The sequence below is a fragment of the Salarias fasciatus genome, chromosome 8 (assembly GCF_902148845.1).
Source record: "Salarias fasciatus chromosome 8, fSalaFa1.1, whole genome shotgun sequence".
Classification (NCBI taxonomy): Eukaryota; Metazoa; Chordata; class Actinopteri; order Blenniiformes; family Blenniidae; genus Salarias; species Salarias fasciatus.
The window spans coordinates 5,866,304-5,889,463 of record NC_043752.1 but is presented as its reverse complement, the minus strand read 5'-3'; the positions used below and the strand labels follow the sequence as shown (position 1 = coordinate 5,889,463).

Here is a 23,160-nt window from a genome sequence, read left to right as displayed (position 1 = left end):
TCTGTTACTGTTGTTATAAAAACACTTTGAAACGCAGGCGTTGCCCGTCATCGATTCCAGCTCGGAAATCGTTGTTAAACATGATTCAAGCCTTAGCTTGCCGATGCTAACTTGTAAAACTTGCGACAATGACAAGGTGCAGGTCTGTTATCAAGCCTGCGGAGTGTGATAGTTTCTTTACGACACCTGGAGATCCTCCATTAGAGAAATCAACATCCGTCCTGCTCCTCCCTGTGGTGTTATCACTCATCTCTGTGTGAGGAAACCAAAAGGCAGCTGGCACTTAAATCCTTGTGGGGGTGAAGTTTTTTCCTGCCGTCTCGAGACACAAATGTGGCTTGAATTTGGCTGCAGACGTTGTCAGAGATCATCTGTGTTACCGGAGGGCTTTCCTGTAATGCTTTTCATCCTGTAACCGTGTCCTGACGTTACCTTCCAGCTCTGTAATCAGCACGAACCAACGAACGAACGGAGGGGCATTTGTTTTTAACAGGACAGTCTTCGACTTCGCAGCGAGTCTGATTCAGTGGGAGCCTCCTTGTCAGATAGAAGAGTGTTGGTGTTGGACGTGAACTGGTGTCTGGAGACGCAGCCCGAGTGGGAGGAACATGAAGAGATCCCTCTGTGCTGCCTCTCCACACCAGAACCCAGACCGCATTGTCAAAATATAACAGTCTGAATTCTCAGAAATCCTCTATTTTTCTCCTGTGTGGCTGGATGTCCTCCTCGCTTCGTGGCATTGGCATAGTGCTTATCCTCCGAAAGGTTATTTTAGCTCCTTGGAGCTCAGAAAAGTCACAAAACTTTCAGCTCCTGCAGATGAAATGCAGTCGAGATGAAGTGTTTTGCATATGAATGATTAACATGAAAAACCTGGTGTGGCTTTCAGATACCTCCATCTACAAATATGCTCTGATTCAACACACGTAATCACATTTGCATGCGAGTTTCTCCAAATGGTTTGAACTTGCTAACAGGACAAATGGCTCCCATCTGCTGGGAAATCTGCAAGAGCATCTTAAAACATGTGTTCAACCACGACTGTGACCTACAAATCAAGTCTACAAATTGTTCCTGAAGTTGAGCGCATCTCCTCAACGACTTCAATAAGACCGAACGGATCTTCAGTTCAGTTTATAGTCTCCAGATAGCAAACGGAAAGTGGGAAAAACTCAATGACGTATGGCTCTGAGCAGTTTTCATTTTGATCTCAGTAATAATCTGTTACTGGATGTCTCAGGTGATTTGGGATGGATTACCAGCTCTTATGCAGACGATGATGTTTTGAGATTTGCCGATTTGCTGATCTGTATTTTCCACCAGAAGCATTTCAGAAAAAGCAGTTTGAGGTCTTTGTTTTCGTCATTCGGCTTTGATTTGATGCTTCTAACTTCTTCCCTGTTGCGACCAAGTTCTAAAATAAGTGGTAATATTTTTAGTGGATTTACTATGATTAATTGTATTTTTTGTATTTAAAACGCTACCATTTTGAATTCACACCATTCTTATAATTCAGTCTTTTTTCTTATTGTGATGTATTTGGGATTATTCTGTATCCCTAATTTCAACCATGTTGAAATCCTGATCTTCTGCAGCATAATTCATATGTTTCCAACAGCAGTCCTAAAGTAAAAAAACATTTTCACGTCAACGATTGCTTCCATTTTCTAGCTTCCAGCCATTTTCCATGGTGGTCAACTCCTCATGCTCGGTGCAGAGCCAAATCTCAAAGTCAGACGTCTATAAATTCAGCTCCACACTGGCCCTTCAAAGGTCATCTGAACCACAATCGGGACAGTTCATGACAGTGGCTCATTCTAAATCAAGCACAGTCAAAAAACATGCCTGTGCCAACGTGATTTTCATATTTTGAACCTTTTAACCCCCTCTCATGATGCTCATCTCTTCATATCATGCAAATAACTTCTGACTTATTGAGGACATTTTATCTTGATCTGCAACAGGCTTTATACTTTAAAGAAAATTTCAGTGGCCTGACACAAACTACAGCTACACTGACCGACGGGCCACATGTGACTCCAGAACTGCCGACGTCTTGAAGAACATTTTTTGTGGTTTTTGTTCGTCTGTTTTGTAGAAAAATGTCAGTAAAGCAACAATATGTTCTGTTGTTCTGGCTAAAATGAATGCTATGGCATTGTAGGGGTTCCCGTGGGCGTGGTGGACACACGAGACATTCATGTCAATTATAACTGAGAGGAATGAAAAAACGGCGCTGAGACTCTGGAACAGCGTCTTTGTTTTTCTTGTCTCTTTGATGGAGCAGCCGAGCTCCGCTGTGCTCTGACGGGGGGGGCGACGTTTCAACCTGACATCCTACACCGACCCCGCCGTCCCCGCGGACCACCTTTTGGAGGACTGTGCCGAGCCACCTGTTAGTGGAGGAGGAGACTCCGGCGGAGGAGCCGGCTGCGGTGAGACCGAGCGGTGGCTGCTTCCAGCGGGTTACCGCCGGGTCGACTCGCTCGCCGAAGGAATGTTTGGATTTCAGCGGCGTCTGCCAGCGCGCTCTAAAACGGGACGGAGATGAATGGTTGATTGAAAAGAGGGAAGAAAAAGCGAAGGAGTCTGACGGATTGGAGGAAGGAAGGGAAAGGTGAGCTGGAGTGTCGTGAGGGAGAGACGGCTGCCGTTACTGCAGAAGGAACACCTGGAACGAGGAGACGCTCTGGGGCTCGGCTCCAAGAGGACGTGTTGGCGAGATGACGTCTGTGAGGAACGGTCGGCGCCGCCACTCCCTCTCTGACGACTTCGAAGAGACCAATGGGAGCCGTGGGGGACCCGCACCAGAAGCAGAACCCGAGGAGCTGGACTGGGACGGCTACAGCACCACGCTGGAGCACAGACTCGCAGCTGTGGGTAACGTTTGAATGCGAGGTGTATCATGTGTAGGATGATATGATGAAGGGTTTGTTCTATGTAGACCAGCAGAGGGCCAAGATAACTAAAGTTTTGCTCAAAAACAATTATCTCTTGATAAAAAGCAGGGTTTTTTTTGCACAATATTTGAGCCTTGTGAATAAAGTTCGACTTCTGTAAATAAAAACTATTTTTTTTAACCGTGAACCATCAATTTTGTGAGGAAACAATTGCTAGCTCCACCAGCTGAGGTGCAAAAATCCATCAAATAACATGCCAGAAAAGTTGAGAAATGACCATCTTGGATTTACTAAAGCTAAAAATATCACTAGTTTTTATCACATTGAGGGCCAGTCAGGCAGAGCTAAAGGGCCGCATCTGGTCCACCGGCCTGAAGGTACCCAGGCCTGATAAAGCAAGGTCATGTTCACGATCATAAGTGAAGACTGGGATGTAGATTGATAGTAAAGTATATCGATGGTCTGAGTCAAAAACCCAAACATGAGAAAGACATCACCTTCATCAGTAAAGAACAAGGACCAACAATTGCCAAAAAAAAAGTTGAAGCTTTGAAGCTTTTTTTTGGTTTGTTTCAGACGATTTTACCTCATTGATGACTGACATTAACCAGGAATTCACCTGAGTGTAAATACTTTTAGTAGACCGAAGTCAATTTCTTGCCGTTTTGAATTCCACCGAAACTTAAGGAAAACAAACCTCAGTCTCATGATCTCTCCTCCCTCCCATCACTCATGAATAAAACTGATGCTTTACCCTGATGCGTTGACGTGCTCGACCAATAGACTCCGCTGTGCTGATCTGCAGCTGAAACAGCATCACTGCTGGCACATGAGGGCGTTGACTCACTGACAGAGACTCTTCCAGAATGGGCAAATTCACAACCAAGATTCGAAACGATTTGGTGATAAAGTGTTGGATTATTGTTGGTGGTAACTCAATTTAAAAATTACCAAATCCCAGAAGAATACGTCCTTCCACTCTGAAGGCCGCCGTTGTTGTTACTGTCTGCTTGTACATGTGCAAAACAACTATTTACCACAGGCGTGGCGCACGCGAGCAGTCGCAATGTTCTTGAAAAGTTCCAAAAACGTTTTCGTTCACTCCAAGCACTGTTACCATGGAAACAGAAACAACATGCTTCATCCGGGATCTTAGTGAATGAGATGGAGCTGAAATTGAAGCCCTGATGACCTTTGTAGCACCTTTCACATCCCGGTCCTGACAGGACGTGTCAACCACAGAGTGGTGATGTTCTAACAAGACAAACGATTCCGTTTCTTCACGAATCTGCACGTTTGTCGGTTGGGCTTGTTGACATTTCCACTCGCGCCTGCCGCCACCTGTCCAACGCCGAGGCGCTAACATGCGAACAGCAGAAAGAAAGTGGTGTGAGGAGATTTGAAAACCAACCGAGGTGGAAAGAACTCAAACCCAGTAGTTTCATGGAAATAGAAGCAGATGGAAATGTGGTGGGACCATCATTTCACAAGCGCCCAGATATTTGGGTACGCCACCAGCTCCTGCCAGACGCCTTGCCCATGAGCAAGCTGCGTACGAAAGGAACGGCAAAGCACGAGCTGCTTTCACTGCTGTGATGGATGAGCCAGGGATCTGACGTTTGATACAAGTCGCTAATCTGCGTTTGATGTAGTTAAATCAAGTGCAAACACACAGAGAAGGTTTCTGCTGAGTGGAGGGAGGATAGGTTCCATCTTGTGCTGCGGTAAGATCCTTATTCTCTTTATATTCGCTTCTTTTGTTCACCTCAGATCTGTCCGTGCAACACTTAAACTTGATATGACCTTTTCTCTTTAAATCGTCTGGTAACACTTGTCCGATGTGTTATTTTCACAGATTAGTTAAAATAAAGACACAATGGAAGAACGGTTTGATAATGATTTGATGACTGGTGTGGATGATCAGTTAACTTAAGAAGAGTTAGTGAATGTACCTGGTAAAAGTAATTAGTCTGAAAAACTAGGAGTTCACTGAAGCTAAAAATAAAGTAATTACATGGAGAGTAACTGTTTGGCCTTTCTTAACATCATTACAGCTTCTGGGTACTTTTATCAAGTAGTCAAACTACTGTCATTTAATTGGAAAAAAGCAAGTAGTAGTTCAAGTTAGTAGTTTGTCTCATCTTAAACTAGTTGAATGGAAAAAGTAGCATACTGATATGGCTGTTCTATATTATGCAGTTTATTCACTGGATTTTAACTCAGAATGAGACTCCGCTCCTGGTTTTTACCGTTTCATTAAATGTCTTATTGTTTTCCTTCTTATTGCATTTTTTCTTGCACTTTATGTATTTATGACTTTGTACAGCACTTAATGCCAGCAGCAGTTGTTCAAAGCTATAGAAATAAAAAGTTGAGTTGAATAGTTAAAATTTTTTGTTACTTAGGGGAAAAAATATTTGAATTACTTTATCACTGACTGATATTAAAAAAAAAGTTTATGAAGTAAAATAGCTCTTGTGGTGCTTTTCTCTCTTTTACCTGTTGAAATCACATTGATTACAGTTAAAGGTTACTTTTTAACAGGTTGTTACATGAGTAGTTACATGGCAAAGTATCCAGGTGATTTACTTTATTAACTGTACTTGATTACATTTACTAACTGGTTACTGTGAAAACCAAGTGGTTACATGGTGAAGTAACGTCTGTGATGCAACTGCTGAGTTTGCAGGAATTCATGTAAACAAGTCATGTAATCCTGAGAAAAGATGCACAACAGTCAGAATTTAAACTGGGTTTCAAACACGGCGCCTCTGTGCAGGAGCAGGAGAGCGTCCAGGTGTCCGAGCAGCGCTGCGTCCACCTGGAGACGGCCCGCCGTGAGCTGGAGCGCCAGCTGTCCGGCCTGTCGGAGCGCCTGGAGGAGGAGGAGGCGTGCGCGGCGCAGCTGGCCCTGCACCGGGACCGGCTGGAGGCCGAGTGCGGCGGCCTGCGGAGGGACCTGGAGCAGCTGGAGGGAGAGCTGACCGCCGCCGAGCAGGACAAACAGGTGGGGACAGACGGCGGACAGGATCGGCTTGGTGCAGAAAGAATGGAATTTTCTGCTAAATCAACACCTTTTTTGAGAAAGATGATTTGCAATTTTCAGCATAATGTTGTTGTTAGGTCAAAAATCCTTCCAGATGTTGCACAACTGTTGCATGAACATCGTTGACCGACCACTTTTGCTCGTAAACGTTGAGAAATTAGAGTCTGCAGAGCAGATGGAACAAAGCAGAGGTCTGAGACTGTCAGCTTCTATGGAGGTTTCACTAAAATGACATGCAAATAATCATTTTTATTTAGATTTTGTCACACTGAAGCACAATTTCAGAGACTCCTAATGCTATATAAATTAAATCTCAATTGTTTATCACATAAATGTTGCTTTTTTTTGTTATGCATCACCTATTAAGCTATTAAGCTAACTGGTTGAATACAAATAAATAAAAATACATGGAAAATACATTTGTTTGAAATTGATAAATTGATAAAAGCAGCTTGAAAGGTTAAGTCACAGTGTGCATGTGTTTGGATTGTGGGATTCAAACCCATGACAATCCTGCTGTGAAGCAACATTGTGAACCACTATGAGCTAATGCTAATGCTAATGCTACGTAGAGCTGGACGTCTTCGTGTCGGAGGAGCTTCTTCACGAGTAAACTTAAGTTCATTAAAATCGTAATTATTAACTAAATCGAGTCTCTCACATTCAAACTGCCACTCCCCCTCTCCAATACACAGCAATTATAAACTCCCAAAATGGCTGAAATTCTTCCCAAACTTTAAAAGCTCACGGTTTAAATTTGGTAGGAGATACTGAAATGAGGTTTTCACATCTGGATACAGGTCAAAAATTGCAATGTTTTGATATTTTAATGCTGTCTCTATGTGAAAGTATAGCGAGACACTTGTTCGGGGATGATATTTTTTTCAATTTTTTCCAGTCAGTTCTCATCCGGTAACATGGGAATAAAATGCCCGTTTTTTGGGAATTTTCTTGGAATTCTTTTGCTGGTAGGCAGAGAAAAGGCAGAGAAAAGTCACAGCACACTATTCCTGAATTTTGATGTGCTTTTTGTGATGCTGCTCCTCACAGTGCGAGACTAGTTACGTGGCAAAGTCAGAAGAAGTTTATTAAGTTGTTCTTCATTATTAAAATGAAACCGCCAGCGAGGACAGGAATCTTTGGGACTTGCCAGGGGCAGGCACAAAGAACAAAACAACAATGTTAAAGTCAACCATGGTGAGCAGAATGAGCTATGAGATGATTTCATTATTTTTTTTCCCAAGATCTACCCTCGCCCCTCTGCAGGAACATGTTCCTGAACAACTCTGGAGTGGGGAACATGAATCTCAGGTAGCCGCTCCTTCTGCTTGGTTAGCTTGAAGCATCGTCTCCTCTGTGCAGACGACAGCAGCGAAGCCCCTTTATCTGCCTCGTTGAGGCGTATTAAAGGCTTTAGATGCTATCTCTACACAGGCATGCCTCAAGAATGCACCGTACTTCCAGCCACGTCTGAAAGACGACCTCCACGTCTCACAGTGGTGTCAAATTAGCCTCACGTTAAAACGTCAACTCTCACCGGCAATGAAGATTTCCTGGACCAGTTGTTGGGAATGCAGGATAAAGATGACGTGTAAAGAAGATGTGTTTGAGCTGAAATGAGCTTCAGCAGAAAGAAACTACGTGGTCGTGTTGATTGTTTGGGACCTGCTGTCATAACAGCCGGCCGAGCTGGATCCGGACGACTTTGATCCAAAACGTGGGACTCATCTGTTCGTCCTGAAATCCGTCCTACAACACATTTCTGTTCCCAGAGTGACCCTATATCGCCGTCCTCAGCCTCGCAGACTCCTAACCAAGCCTCGTGTCTTATTAAGTCTTTGGATCACATAAAGACTCTGATGTTAATTAGAAAGAGGCAGAATGGGGACATCTGGTTTTTCGCAATGGTAGGCTAGAAGTCCAGTGAGATTGTCTGCAGACTGGGAAAAGCAAAGCAAGCAGACTTAGCAGAAGAGCATGAGAATTAAAACATGTCTTCTGATATGTGTGATTTAACTTGGTGGTTGACACAAAATCAGAAGTATGCTCCAGAAACCTGAGGGACTTCTGTGGTTTTACCTTTAGAGGATGTTGTTCTGGACCTCAGAGGAACATAAAACCCCGTCAGAGACCCTCTGTTTTGGTCTTCCCTGCAGCTGGCAGACGGCGAGGTGAGGAGGCTGGCAGAGCAGCTCTTTCAGAAGGACGACGTCGTGCAGAAGCTCCAGAAGGAGAAGGAACATCTGGTGGAGCTCAGCCAGGTGAGACGCAGCAGCTGCTGATTCAGCAGTGCGAATGTCCAAGCTCTCCTTTATCAATACAGCTGAATCAATCCTGCTGACTTTTGTTTATTTATCCAGCAGATATCACATTTCTTCATTACCTACCTCTCATGATAGATTGGGGAGGAACTATTGGGTTCTGTGTGTGGTTATGTGAGGTTTTGAGCACAAATTATGATTTAACACTGTAAAATTCTAAAGTTATTAGTAAGAGTAAGACTAATCAGGAAAAAACGGTTTCTTCCATCACTGTATATTCATATATTTAGAGATTTAAACACTATGACAAAAATGACTTGACACTGACGCAAAATTAATTTCAAGATTCTCATTTGAGGTCATTGGCGGCTCCAAATTCCCTCATATAGACTTTAAATCTCACCAGGATGAAATCTACCTTCACCAGGACTGTGCAACCCTGTGTTTGATCAAATGATAGAGGATTATAAATGGATGATGAATCATGATGATTCTGACGATCTCCAAAGTCCAAACCCTTCACTCACAGACAACTACGAGATGCAGACCTGAACACTGCAATGCATTGATTGATTCATTGAATCTCCACTGTAAGCTGTGGTCACATAGACCAAAAAAAAAATCTGATTAAATGGCAACCTAGCACAATTTGCACCAAATAAACACTGGTTGACAAAAAAATGAACATGTAAACAGGTATTGTCAGATTGACTTGTAATCGATGATGAGTTCCTAATATTTTCTCGATCACACGGAGCTTCGCATCATGCTGCTTGATCAAAACTGAAACATTTAGGACAAAACAGAAGCACATGGTCCAAGTGGAGCTGCCAAAAGTGGCGCTCAAGATAAACGTGCACTCCAGACTCATTCAGCTCCCTACTTCTATATCCTTTGAAATCCCGAGGAGTCGTAACCCTCGGTAACCCCATCACGCCGCATGGCAGCTACACGGAGATCTGTCTGCTGATTCCATCCAGATGCTTCTACCGGCGGCAGTAGCGGTTTGCATTATGGCGTAATCGATCGACAGGAACCATTTAGCATCGGACCTGATTATCCTCCTGCCTTTTCTTTTTCTTTATGTGTGTTTGATGAAATTCGTTTGGAAGACAGGAACACTGTACAAAGGAACGCCAACAGCTGTTCCACGGAGTTTTCAGTTCCCCGTTTCCCACTCGAGGGAAACAACAGAGACATTCTTTAATCTTCGAGCTCAAACTTAAGATAACTTTCAGCATTTGCTGCTGTCTTTCTGAGGCAGCAGTATGGCGGACAGATGGATGGATGTGAGGGAGGATCACAGGCTTTTAGGGACGCATGTGCGGAGCAGACCCGAAACGGCGTGTTTCTGCCCCAACAGCAGGCTATCGAGGACCTGCAGAGTGAGGAGGAGAAGGTGAACCTGCTGACCAAAGAGAGAACCAAGCTGCAGATGCAAGCCGAGGATGTGAGTACTGTACACGCTCACCAAACGTCAGTTTTCAGCACTTGTACTTTCACACGCTGCTCATTTTTATTCCAGAATGAGAAACCAAACTCCAAATGACCAAAATAAGTCCTCAAGATCACAGGAGACAACAATGAGATGCCAGAAAGTCCAAACACACAGAAAACAATGAACCAACAACTAGAACACACAGAAGTTGCTGAAGAAAAGAAACCCGACTAGATTAATAATGTGTAAAAGGGTCAAGACGATCATAACAGGGTCACTAGACAGTCAAGACTCCTGGATCCACATGTTCCTGCTGAGGTTTAAAGTATATGCTGCTGACATCGTGACGCCAGAAACCACAGCACAGCTTCAGTCTTGGTCTTGATGGTCAAAACCATCTTGGATGAAAGACGGAGATCTGCATCTGTTCGGCAGGTTCTCATAATGGCTCTTTGGTGTCAACAAATAGATTGCGCTTATTGATCAATATTCACACCACTAGGATTCCCAATCTCTGAGTCTGGTTCTGCAAGTTTTTTCTCCACTTGCTCATGTGGAATTATTTTTTTCTCTCTGTAAACGTGCCTTGAAGTGACTGTGTTGTGTCTGGCTCTATATGAATTGAATCGACCACTGTGCAGCCTTCCTGAGATGCTTGACAATGAATCAAAATTGTGCACCAGAAAGCCGAAAAGACACCAAAAGAGAGCCAGACAGTAGAAAGTCACTTCTCATTTGTGGGTCAGTTCATGGTTTCCTCATTGAATAATCTGTCTTTAATTCAAAAATGTTGATTTGTGCATCTTCAGAGCTATAAATCGGTAAAATGGTTTTAGAAACCTGTCAGTTTTACGGGTCTGATATTTGCGTCCCACTGAGACACACATGCTGTACACATTAGCGTTGCAATATTATAGCTGTAAAGCGACTCTAACAGTAATCTGAAGACTGGAATCTTATGGCTATTCCACTTAATTGTTACCCTGTCGGCCAAAAGAGCTTGGCACATCTGGCGGGAACCAAAGAAAATGTGTAATTTTGTGTGTGAAATTGTCAAATAAAATAGAGAGTCAGTATAAAAACTAATGGCTACGGGCATAAATTATTCAACTATTAGCCTCTTCTAGCCAAAATAAAGCTGACAGCAGTTGCGTTGCCGCATGCGATGAAGCTTGTGTTGTGATATCTGTTGTCGTCCTGCTTCCACCTCAGTTGGAGTACCAGCTGGAGCTGGAGCGCCGCCAGCGGGGCGAGCTGGAGCGGAGCCGGAGGAGGCCGGAGGGGGACGGCAGATCCACCCACGACAGTCTGGGAGACATGGAGAAGATGAGGAGTGGCCTGGAGGATCTCATCAAGAGGTTAGTCCAGGCTGCGCTCACGGCTTCACGCTGGGACGGATTCACTGAGATTCTGGATTAAATGTCCGAAATGGCAAAGAGATGAAGCTTTTCGCTCTGCGTGTGTTTTGTGGGTGAGGAACACAGTCTGACACACATTTCTGCTCGCTCAACATAACTTTAGGGTGAGTTTATGGAAAAAGAAGAACAGAAGAGAAAATCCCAGCAGCCATGCAAGGCACTCAGTCCATCCATTGGGAGCCATTAAGGGGTTCAGTGTCTTGCCCAAGGACACTTCAGCACACGAACCCGCAACCGTCCCATTCAGAGACATCCACCGTACCGACCAAGGTCGACCCGGGTCGACATGCCATTTAAAACCTTTCCTACTGCCATTATTAGCGGGTTTAAACTGTTTTTTGGCCAGTGGGAAAGGGGTATTAGGCTTTATCATCAATAGGATGTTAGAATGCTTAGCTGTGTTGATTAGAGGATCGCAGTGTTTGCTGATGACATTCAATAAATCCACAAAGATGCAAAGAATGTGTGTACAGACTGTAATGATCCCCAGAAGATGAGTCCAGCAGACTTTGAAGTTTCTTTGGCTTTTCTTCTTTTTGTGTGTTGTTGACTTTTGGGGATTTTAGCCGACAGCTTCAGCAAACAAGACTTGAGCGCCACGAAATCTAGCACAGACTTTCACGGTCAAGTTGAAGCTTTTCTGATCATTGTTCTCTTTCATTTTTGTATCATTTAGGAGTTTATTTGATAGGGACATCTTATGAACGAGAATGAATTCAACATATTCATCCTTTTTCTAACATTTTGAGCTCAACCCCCTCAGATGGCAGACTACCTCTGACTTCTAAAGAATAGATTGTTTCTCCAAAGTCTTCCAGTCCATGTGCTCCTCTTTATTCAGCCTGAGTTTTTTTCCTCCCCTTATTAAATAGTAACAGATTGGTTCTGATCTGATTACAGACCAACATTTCAAGATTTTCTCCTTCAGTCCTGAGGAATTCTCTATAATGTGTAATATAAGTCATGAAGTGATGAGAGAAAGGTCTAATTAACCCTCCCGGTCATTGATCATAAAGAAAAACAAACATCTTTTAAAAGTGAGCATTTATGCCAACTATGATGTGTCCTGTAAAATTACCTCTTAAACATGCAAACCAGCCTCAGAAAGGCCCAAAACACATGTTGGATGATTTGTTTTCCACATGCAAGTGACAACAGGTCTTATCCACAGATGGCTATTGATGCTCCGCTGAGCTGAAATCCACTTTGATCGTGTCTTTTTTCCCCCGGGAACGAGACGTTTTGATGGACTTCAGGAACTTTTTAACTCGGATATGATACTTTTGTCCCGAGGCAGAACACTCTGGATTCCTGGAGATCGTACCACAGTCCAGTTAAATGTACTTTGAAAGATCTCAACATGTTTCTATCCGCCGTATCTCCACTGTGAAGCAATCGGTAACGCGACCCAACTGTCAGAAAGCACACAGATATATTACACATCAGCCGTCTATGAAATCATCTCGATTACGAGGTTGAAGTTTTCCGTTCTCTCTGGCAGTTGACAGTTTGTGCGACCCCCCCTTGAAAGGAAGGAGGTGAGGTGATGTTCAGGAAGAATTTATGAAGCCCGTCACTCACTTTCACTTCGCTTCAGTGAAGCTTCAGGTTGACGTCATGAACAACAACCTTGTTTCCAGTAAAGCTGGAAGAAGAAAATCTCCTTAGAAACCAAAGAACGTGTTTGAAAATATGTCCTGTTTGAAATAAACATATTACTAAACACAACTAGCAAAAATAAATGTACTTTTAAATATATTTGGAACATAGTTTTTTTTATTATCCATAAACAAATTAGATTTTTTTTCCCGTCCTATTATTTATTTTAATTTAATTTTCAGCATTCTTTAAAATCAGATTGTATTCATTATTTATTTTAGGCAATGACTGAGCTGCGGACCTCAACTGGGGATATTATTGAGTGTCCATTGGATCCATTAGACAACCATTGTTCAAAAATTCCTCCATCGTCAGTTTGTCTTCAAGATGTTTCAGTTTGAAATGAATTCAGAAGACATTGATGATTTTTATAAAGTGAAATAAGTGAGAATGCTCTTTGTCTTTGCAGGAAAGACCTGGAGATCAGCAGTACCAGCTCCAAACTGGAAGCAGAAGAGGCTCTTAACATCGGACTGCAGAGGAAGAGCAGAGAGCTTCAGGTGAGTCTCTGCTCAGGTGTTGATGTAGACCTGAACAGCATCCTGTCAGAGTTGGCCTTTTTTAGCATAATTTGCTGTAATATTGACAGAAAACCTTGCAAATTTGTGAGATGTTGTCTGAATCTAGTGGTTAGCCTTCTCAACTCATCCCTAAATGCAGCTTCTAATATGGAGACTGCATGTTCTCACTACATGTAACATATGTTCACACTACAAAGGTTAATGGTTAAACTTCAGTGGCCATAGGTGTGCTTGGTTCTTTGTCAGTAACTGAGTGATAAACTCATTAAAGTGGGAAAAAGTCCAGGTTGAGCTGATCGTGTGTATTTTGTATTCAGATAGTATGAGCAAAATGTATTTCATCTTGTAAAATTTCTTCATTTGCTCATTTTCCATTAAAAACGGGACCAAAAAGTTGGAATTCCTGACACTGATGTCAGCTGCAGCTTTGCTGGTTGGTTGAGGACTTCACCCAGGAGATTCTGATGTACAACTGCTTGTAATCATCCTGTTTGGCTGATAATCGTCTGTCAGACAGCAGAGCAGAGACAGAGTCAACTTTATTGTCCCCCGGGGGAAATTTCTTTGGGCTTCGTCCTGCTTTTGATTCATTGCTTCACAGAACAAGACATTAAGCAGACAGAGAGCTCGGAGCTACAGTTAGTGCTCCCTGCAAGTTTTTCCATTATTAGATTTTTAGCTTTATTAACAGCTTAATGGAAGTTTGGCGGTTAGATCTGCACTTTGGTTATCAGAGTCTTCTCATCAACGGGTTCAAAGTTCATGTTTATATTTTGCTCATTTGCATGGCAGCATTTCAAGTGAAACTTTGTGTTTTGCTTAAGAAAAGTTTTGAAAAGATGCTCTGTTTACACGGAAACGGCAGAAACAGTGAAAATGCTGGGCTGTGAGACAGTGCTGATAGTCGTTGGCCTCAGACAGTGGAGGTGTCTCATGAAGGCTGCAGGACACCATGTTGGTGCGTTTGCTGTATTTCCAGCTGCTTTCTATCTGCAGCCTTTAATTTCCAAATTGCTGTGGAACATTGAACATTGAAAGAGCCACACAATTGCATACTCATTATATTCCCCCCTGAGTCGCAGCTGGCTCTCCGGATTCATCATCACAGAAGATTCACGTTTATTAAAATGTGCCGTTTCGTAGTTTTCCTCGACATTTTCCTGATAAAAACTGACAGTGCTGTGCTGAATGATGTTCAGCTGGATATTACTTTCTCAGAGCTCGTCTGCTTACGGCACGGCGGAGAGACACATTCCTGCCTTTCAGCAGAGCTGCTGGACTCTGCTCTGTGATTGGAGCAGAGGCTTCACAGCTCCGGGAGACGGTTAAAACACACCGCCTGCATCTCCGCTGATAACCATCTGTAGCTTCACTCGCAGTCGGGGGTAGTTTGAGTCAGCAGCAGCTCCTCTCTCTGCGTTAATGCTCCTCAGATTCAGTTCTTACTTCCTACAGAGTTTGACTCTTGATTATTTTACCTCTCTGACTGACTACAGGCACCATCAATATTGTCCAGTGCTTACTAAATCAATACGTAAACATGTATCTATACAAAATATTAAAGTTTGTAACATATTTTCTTGATTATCTATTGTGGATATTCCCTCTTCAGGACACATTTTGTCACAGGAAGCAAAATAAACAGTCCTTTTCTATACTTTGTCGAGCCAACATACAGCTTCAGTGTTCACGTTGAGGTTTTTGCATTCTTGTGGTTTTGTATTCTTATTCTGTGTTTTGACTTTTGCACCCATGTTGTGGCTTCTGTGTGTGTATTGTGACTTTCGCATCTAGTGTCTCATGCTTCCATTCATTCTCTGGCTTATCGTTTTGCGTTGAGGCATTTGCATTGATGAAACCTTTCTACCATTACAGTGTTGCTTCTATCCAAAACAACAGCTTCATGCTGATTTCCACTCATTTAAATAAAGTTTTATGTATAATTATCCTCACATACCTTTTGGATGATTTCACATAAGAAGCATATTTCACTTTTAAGCAGGCCGACACATTCGTTGCCAAATGAAGAGATTTCAAAATGTTCTTAAACTTTTGCTCTTTGGTTAAACACCAAAAGCATCTGAGTAATCCGTGAAACCAATTCATGCTTCAGAACCAAAACTATTTAGTTAGAGGTTGGAAAAACATCAGTTCTGGGTTGAAATGACTTAAATTGTGGCTTTGTGACCGTTATCCATCAGTAAACTCTTTCCTGGTAGCTTGAATGAAGATCTTTTGCTTCCATTCATCTCCAAACATGACTTTATTGTTCCTAAAAGCTCCCCAGAGTCCACTGTGGGGTCGAGCCTCTGCATCGCCTGATCCATCAACTTGAAAATACAGACACTTGCTTTGTTAATGTAACAAAGTCTAAAGATTAATATCCTGGAGTCAAAACTTCTCTTGGTCGCTGCTGATTATTAAAGAAATAACTTCAAGCACCAGGACTTTACAGCCCGGATGCCTGAATCTGATAAACGCTTCTCTGCCCGACACTCAAAACAATTTTCCCAACAAAAGACAGTGTTGCGTCTCTTTTATCCCGTGATGACAGGAAAGAGACGGCTGAGGTATGGTGCAGCGGACTTGTTATGATGTGAATCTCTCGCTGCAGACTTCTGAACCTGTTACAGCAGGAAAGACGCAGGTGCAGCTGCTGAGATTATCTGTGTTCCGGTAAAACACTCAGATGGTTGAAACTGATTTTACCAGTGTGAGCGTCACGCTCTGGTCGATAACTCAAGAACAGGAAGAAAATAGACTTATCTAATGTTGCCTCTATGCTGATGACAGCTTCATGTCTAAGGAGTGATATTCTGCGGCTCTTTGTTCCTGTAATCATTTATTCCATATCAAAGAACATTTTACATTTTACAAATTGGATACAAATACATATTCGCCCCCACTCAGATATTATGTTTTGGAAATAGTTGGAAATGTGGAATTCTCACAGGGTCGTATTGGAGTTCTATCCTTGTCACTTCCACTTTATTATGAAACGATTGGATTTCTGTGGGCGAATGTTTGATTGTCCAAACTCAGAGTTCTGTAAGGAATTCCTTCATTTGTCATAAAAATTCACTCCAACGCAAAAGATCAACTCTAAAATGTATTTCTAAATATACAATTTTCACTAAATCTGAGAATATCAAGGTTCCTTTGCTGTTCTATTTCTCAGTAATTGGATTTTTCAGGTTTTCAGCAGATTCTGTTTTCTTCTGTTCAGGGAAGTAGCTTTTTCTCAACATACCTTTTTTGACATGTTTCGGCAGCATTCTGCAGTTTTCGTCAGAAGTGTCAGTGGATGACGTGTCTTTAAGTCAGCTGGTGTTACGGAAGCGTGACCGACCGCTGTTGACAGATCTGCCACACCCCCCAACAGCCTCCCCCGTCCATCCACTCTGTCAGGACAACATGTGGGCTCCTTCGTCCCAGTTCATGGCTGATTTCAGATTTGTCTTCGTATTTGTCACATTTATCCAGACAACAGGAACTCAGTTTGTATTTTTGACTGTCGGACAACAAAAGGTCAAAATGTTTCATTTAAATGAAATGTTCTCTTGGCGATTTCCTCAAATTGTACTTGAGCATGATTAGACGAATGTATGAGAAAAAGTCTCAATAAACACAATCACTGTCCTTCGAATGGTTTTCTTCAGTTTGCCTACACTCATGATGTGGAACTGAAGAACTGTCCAGATTTTGGAAACCAAAAGTAACTTTCTTTCAAAACTGCCATGACCACCATCTCAACAACAAAACTTTGACGTCTGGAGAATTTCAAAATTTGATGAAGTCGTCAGTGAACTTGACTCGTAAATGGTTTTAAACCACAATGGAACAAAAGAGTGCCACCTCTCTGAGCCTCAAGTACCAACAAACCCTGAGGAAAAAGTCACTGTGCTCATGACCACAACTGATTATTAAAAAGTAATCTTTGCTGAGTGCAGAGGAAAATCTCAGCGCTGAAAACACCATCTCTAAGACTCCGTTCGGCTTCAGCTGCAGCGTGTAATCATTAAAAATCAGGTCTAAGACATTTGTTACTTGCTTAAATGTGGTGGTTTTCGTGCTCTATTTGCTTTCCTGTTTAGTCTGTGTGAAGTTTCTGCTCGAGCTTTTCCTGTCAGATTCATTCTGTCGTCCAGGAGCTTTTCTCCAGTGCTGCTGCTGCATGTTGGAGATAATGTGTTTTGTCTGAGAGTTCGGGGGGAGATAGTGGTTTTTCGGTTCAGGTGGTGCTTCTCCGCTCTCTCCGATGCCTCTGGGAGCCCGATTCTTCCTCCAGAGGTTCCAGATAAAGAGCGTCTTTGTGCAGGAGGGAAAGACGATCCTCGGGTCTTGGAGGGTGGACATGTTTTCACATTTAACCGTAGCTTTGGCATTCTCCCTATCTCACAATGAGGCCATTATGTGTGCGTCTGCCTGCGTGCGGACCCCCCCACCCCCCACCCCACCCACCGCCCCACCCTCCCACTGATAAAGATGCAGGTGGAAAGTCCGGCCAGCTGTCTTTCGCCCACTTACGTCTGATTGTTGACGTAAAGTTCTCATGCGTGCGTCCAGAAACCCGGAGGAGAGACGGACCTTTGTCCGTCCTCCGCGGCCGAGCCGCCGCTCCCTCTATCGGAGTGCCGTAATTCAAAGCAGTTGGCTTCGAGGGAGTGTAGGCCTGCGGTCTCCAGCTCTCACAACAGACCCCTGCTCTTTTATGACACGGCCATAAAGCCGTTCAGACCCAGTCGGTCAGATTCTGGTTTGGTCCAGATGTTTTTGCCTGGAGGTGTTGCATCTGAACGATGCCGCTCACAAATTTTTCCCATCATATATTCCATTGTTGTCTTGCTTAAAGCCATGAAAGATTGTTGGTCGGTCTCCACCATCTTTTATGTGGCTCACAGATCGTATGATCAATAAATATTGAAGACTGTTCTTGCCTTTTGATTCTTTATTAGGTTGATACTGATCATAGAAAGGTCTACTGGACCTTCTGTACCTCAGCCAGGAGGTACATGCTGTCTTTGCTGTAGGATTGTTGGCTGGTTTAACAAGAAAACTCAAAAACTCGATTAAAAAAAAAAAAGTTAAGACAAAATGGGACCAGGAAGAATTGATGCAATTTTCTGTGGGATCCAAATCGTATTCTGGATCCAGCATGTAGAAGAAAATGTTCAACTTCAAAATTACACATTAAATATGTGTAGAATAAGAAGTTCTGGATCTGGAGATCTGGACCTGCAGAGTACTGGAAGGAAGGGACTGCCCCATCAGGCAAAAGAACATAAATTAGTCAGTTTGGGGAAAAATAGTAATGATTGATAATGGTAATGAATGACTTTAAATTTGGTTTTGGTATATTTATTGTCATGCACCAATAACTAATTAGTCAAATTTATATAAAACAATGTTTTTGAATGATGTTTAGAGTTGGACAATTTTAAATTTTAGGTTAGCGTTTATAGCCTGGTTTTATTGAAAGTTTTAAATTTAACACTATATTAACATGTCGACAGCCTGGATAGGAAAAGGAAACATAACAGACCTCAAGATTCATACATTTCAAAACCTGTTTGAGTTTCAGTTGGTTTCAGGCCAAGTTTGGGAGGAGATGAGACTAGAACTTCATTTTCTATTACATCAAAACAATAATCATACAAAATATTTTGTGTTTAAATTAGTCAATAAAAGAATGTTTACTTTTATAAAAGACAAAAAAGTAGCAGGGTTCGAACATTGTGCATTCTGTGGTGACATGAAGAAACATTGCGTTCCGTGGTGAGAAAGAACAAATCAGCTGATGTATTAGTTTTTATAAAGAACTGAGCAGCAGTCTTTAAAATCATCAGATTTGTTTATTTTTACTTTCACTCATGTTGTCATTCCATAAAGACTGTGACCACGTCCACAAGCTCTGCTCTCCCCATCTGAAGGTCATTAAAAGTGATATTTTTCACAGTAACATGGATCTGATTTATGTCGCTGGTGGATGATCACCATCAGCAGGGGGTCTGAAATGACGTGTTTCCACTGCATGAGGCAAAGGGCAGGACTCCCATTGTTTAGCTGCTGGTGGATCAGGATCCATCTGACACGAAAGCAAAGACCTTCAGTTATGAGGCCACATCTGATTGTCATCCTTGTCAATTTGGAAACTTTGAAGATTTTTCTTATCGATGTGGCTTCTGTCATGATTGATCGAGCCTCTAGAGGGAGACAGAGACCTTACCTGTCTTTTGAGTTGGAAGTTTGCCGATTCAGATCCCACAGTAATGATGAGTAATAAACTCTACCGAGTTCAGTTGGTTAGTTATGCTGGTAAAATAAACTGTACGCTCTATTGGATGATTTTAGCGAGGTAGCATTGAGCTCCTAACGATGTTTAGGATTCGTCCTGCACCGAACCCAAAGGAAACCCAATAAGAACTACTTGAATCTCCTTTCTGATGTCTGATCGAAGCAAAACAACAGATTCTGACCGTGTCCAGAGGACACATCACTGCTGGAGTCAGCTCTCTGCCCTTCCAGCGCCGTCACATGGAACTTGAACCACACTGCATGGACAGTTTGGGCCGAGCGGCAGCAGCAGGGGGTCTCAAACCATGAGCCTCTAACTGCAAGAGGCGAGGGCAGGGCCTCCCATTGTTTCAGCTGTAGGCGGGATCCCAGGGGATCGATCTGCCCACGCCGCTCAACATCCACCCCCCTCGACACAAGGGAGAGGACATCTGATTGCAATCCTCCAAAAATTCTGACCGTTTTAACTTCCAGCACATCAAAACCCTGAAAAGCCTTCTCAGCAAATTCTGTTGTTTCCGCCTGGAAAGTGGCGTGAAAAGCATCTAAAAAAAATGTTTTAAAAAAGTTCACAAAATCATCAACAAGTGATCCAGATGTGGTTTATACACATCACACACTGTGTGTTTTCCACAATTGCATTACAGCCACAATATTTACTTTGAGGTAGGAATTTAACAAGAAACAGATATGTGAGAGGGGAACTGTCAAAAAGAGAGAGACAGGGAGGGAGGCTGTGCATGCATGAGGGGGTGTGGACAGTAAACCGCTGGAGGGGATCAGGAGTGAAGTGTGTGTGTGCTGGAACATGAGTGTGTGTGTGTGTGGGACAGTCATTCAGCCCGTCAGTCGGGCTGCTGCTGCCTCACCATGGCTGTTCTCTCTGCAGACGTCCTCCGCTGGCATGTGAGTTTCTAATACTCAATACTTTCATACTTTCAAGGATAAATTAGTGTTTGCATGCACTTTTAGATCAGAGCAGAAAAAAAACCAACAACTAAATGTTATTTTTGTAGTTTTTCGTTCGGGGAGTTTTTCCCCATCAGTCAGGTCGGAGGTGTTGTTGCAGCGAGACACATGTCGGACACGCTTCCCGACTCCGACACGCAGATGGAAGCTGCAGATAGAGCAGAACATGACACAGCTTGGTGGGGAGATGCTTCGGGAACATGAGCGCTGAATGTTTTAACTATCAGCGGCACAGAAAGCAGCTCTGGCAGGAGATGAGGGGAGAGCCGACGCCGTGCGGATGATTTATTTATGTTAGATTGCTGTGATTGTTCTGCGCTTCGAGGATCTTATAAAAAAAAAATATTCAGAGCACTTAGTCACACTTCAAGTACAATCTGCTGCTTGGAGAACACAGGGCCTTTGTATTAGAAGTTACAGCATGAAAACTGGAGATAATGTCATAAATCTACTTTTATTCTAAAGTATTTGCATTTATCTGCAATAAGTCAAAAGTGTCATATCAAGGAAAAGTGCAGGTTTTCTATGTTTTACCTCACTGTGCTGCAGAAATTTAGATCTCAGCTGAAAAAACTATGAACGTACATTGTATATACAGATTTGCAACAGTTCTTCTGTAGATTTCCTAATTAAAGTAGCACATGCTGCAGAAACTGGTTGATTTTTTGTGTGTGACTTATGACAACAGATCAAGATATGAAGGCAACAGAATTAACGCTTCAATGGTTTTTAAATACTGGATGCAAGAATTACGCCTCATTTACATGACAGTTATTTTTGCATTTTTTTTTTCAGAAAAGTTTCATTTATTTATCAGTGTTTTGAAAACAACGCCCGTTTCCGTGGAAACAGCATAAATGCTGATAGTGACGTAGTTTTCATGATGGGCCACAAGTAGGTGCTGTTTGTTCTTGTAAAGAAACCACACACACACAGACACACACACACAAAACTATATTTTTTAAACCGTTTTTCAAAAAGTTGCAATTCCAGCAGCTCCGAGAGCCATCGTTTTGTAAACAGACATCCAATTCACGAATGAAGTTTTTTTATTTTCACTTCCTGTAACCACAACCTCAGATAATGTCACTTTTATTGATGCAAAACAGGTTTTGTGACTGCGGCGTTCAGTCTGTGTTGATAATTTGCTGTTGCTATGTGGAACTTTATACACCATTGTTAAGGTTATAATCGTCTCAAAGTGCGACACCTTGTGGTTCAAAGCGGTATTATGAGACTGGACAGTCGAGGATACATTGTTAGCTTTCAATTTTTATCAGATTTATAAACTATCAATTAATTTACTGTTTGTCCTAAAACAGTGGATGATTGATCAATATTTTCCAGTCATTAAGCCTTTCAATGCGGTAGCAACCAATAACGTAATCATTTCATCTCGCCAGTTTCAAATATTTTACATTTAACAACTTAATAACTTACAGGTGTGTATTTGAACCTTTTTACATCATATTTGGGGTAGCAATGAAAAAAAACAGTAATCGATAATGTAACGATACAAAAGAACTGCATATCTTAAAATAAAGGATTTTGTTTGCTGATAAATAACAGGTATGGTGGATGGAATAGTAATTCATTCATTGGGGATGCAAACCTTGCTACACTTTGTTTAAATTGATGGATTATTAGATTCAAACTGGGAAATCAAGACACTTCTGGCCATCACTGTTTGATAAAGGTTAAATGTTGAGTCGATACTCCATTAAAAGGTCTCTGCTACAAAAGTTTCTTTCAAACTTTTAGTATAACACTGCACACTTAGTTACTGAGTTTAGGTTTAGTAAAGACATGCAGTGAAGAGTCAGCAGCCAAGTTTCACTTCTAAACTCAGGTTGTACGTTGTCTAGACTGCAGGTAACATGCTTTTTTTTTTAGCTGCTTGGTTAACGGAGTATACCACCTGGGACCACTAGATGCCACTGTGTGACAACAGAATGCTGCTATAGCTCCACAGAAAACCTCCAATACTTCTGTAACTGAGTGAGGAAGCAAGAAAAATATCACCAAATAGATAAAGATGCCCATCAGGTCAGAGCAGAACTAAAAGATTAAGACAAACAGCAGAATTTAACAATAAAGGAACAACAGCTGCTGTGTCATTGTGGTGAAATAAACACATTTCATGCGCAGGTGTGACATAGTTTGGATGATGTGGTAATTTTAGTTCATACATGTCACGTTTCCTTGAGGTGAAGCCTTAAATGCATCCCTTTCATCTAAACGTTCTCTGCCTGAAGCACTGTTTAAACCACCAGAAGACATGGTAAAACATGAGCTCTTCAATTAGATCAAATCACAGTCAGCTACATGCAGTCAGTTGTCTCTATGTCAAGAACATGAAACCAAACCAAACCAACATGGCAGAAAGAATTCCTCGGACTGAGAGAAATGGCAGCGGCGTGTTGCCCCTCGCAGAGCCGACGCAGCTTCCCGACGCCTGTGGGGTCAGAATGCAGATAATGACTGAGGCTACAGGACATTCTTGCTTTAAATTGCTACCTGAAGTTTAAAAAAAAGGGAAATGCAAACTCCCCAGAGAGCAAGAGACGGCCTCAGTGCTTCCTTGAAACAGCAAACGGCCCGTAAGGGGGGGGTGTCCCGTTGGTCCCGTCAAAATGATATAGGAACGGAGGAAG

The 23,160-nt window shown here is 42.4% G+C and overlaps 1 protein-coding gene and 1 long non-coding RNA gene across 3 annotated transcripts in view; one reads left to right on the top strand and one right to left on the bottom strand.

Annotated features, from left to right (window-relative positions):
* The window catches only part of LOC115393563 (myosin-16), a 46,087-nt gene that overhangs the window by 10,597 nt on the left and 12,330 nt on the right, over window positions 1-23,160 (top strand). Inside the window, exons 1-6 of one of the 2 annotated variants that reach the window (XM_030098606.1) lie at window positions 2,349-2,876; window positions 5,680-5,907; window positions 8,103-8,207; window positions 9,571-9,657; window positions 10,858-11,003; window positions 13,132-13,222. In XM_030098606.1, coding sequence (XP_029954466.1) covers window positions 2,724-2,876; window positions 5,680-5,907; window positions 8,103-8,207; window positions 9,571-9,657; window positions 10,858-11,003; window positions 13,132-13,222 — 810 coding nt within the window. In that variant the 5' untranslated portion in view covers window positions 2,349-2,723. Of the gene's footprint in view, window positions 1-2,348; window positions 2,877-5,679; window positions 5,908-8,102; window positions 8,208-9,570; window positions 9,658-10,857; window positions 11,004-13,131; window positions 13,223-23,160 lie in introns of those variants that run through there. The other variant, XM_030098607.1, reaches the window with a different exon arrangement.
* Window positions 663-22,486, bottom strand: LOC115393568 (uncharacterized). Its single transcript, XR_003931966.1, has 3 exons — window positions 22,422-22,486; window positions 14,493-14,498; window positions 663-675 (listed from the first exon to the last, which is right to left on the bottom strand). It is a non-coding gene; the product is annotated as an uncharacterized LOC115393568 (long non-coding RNA).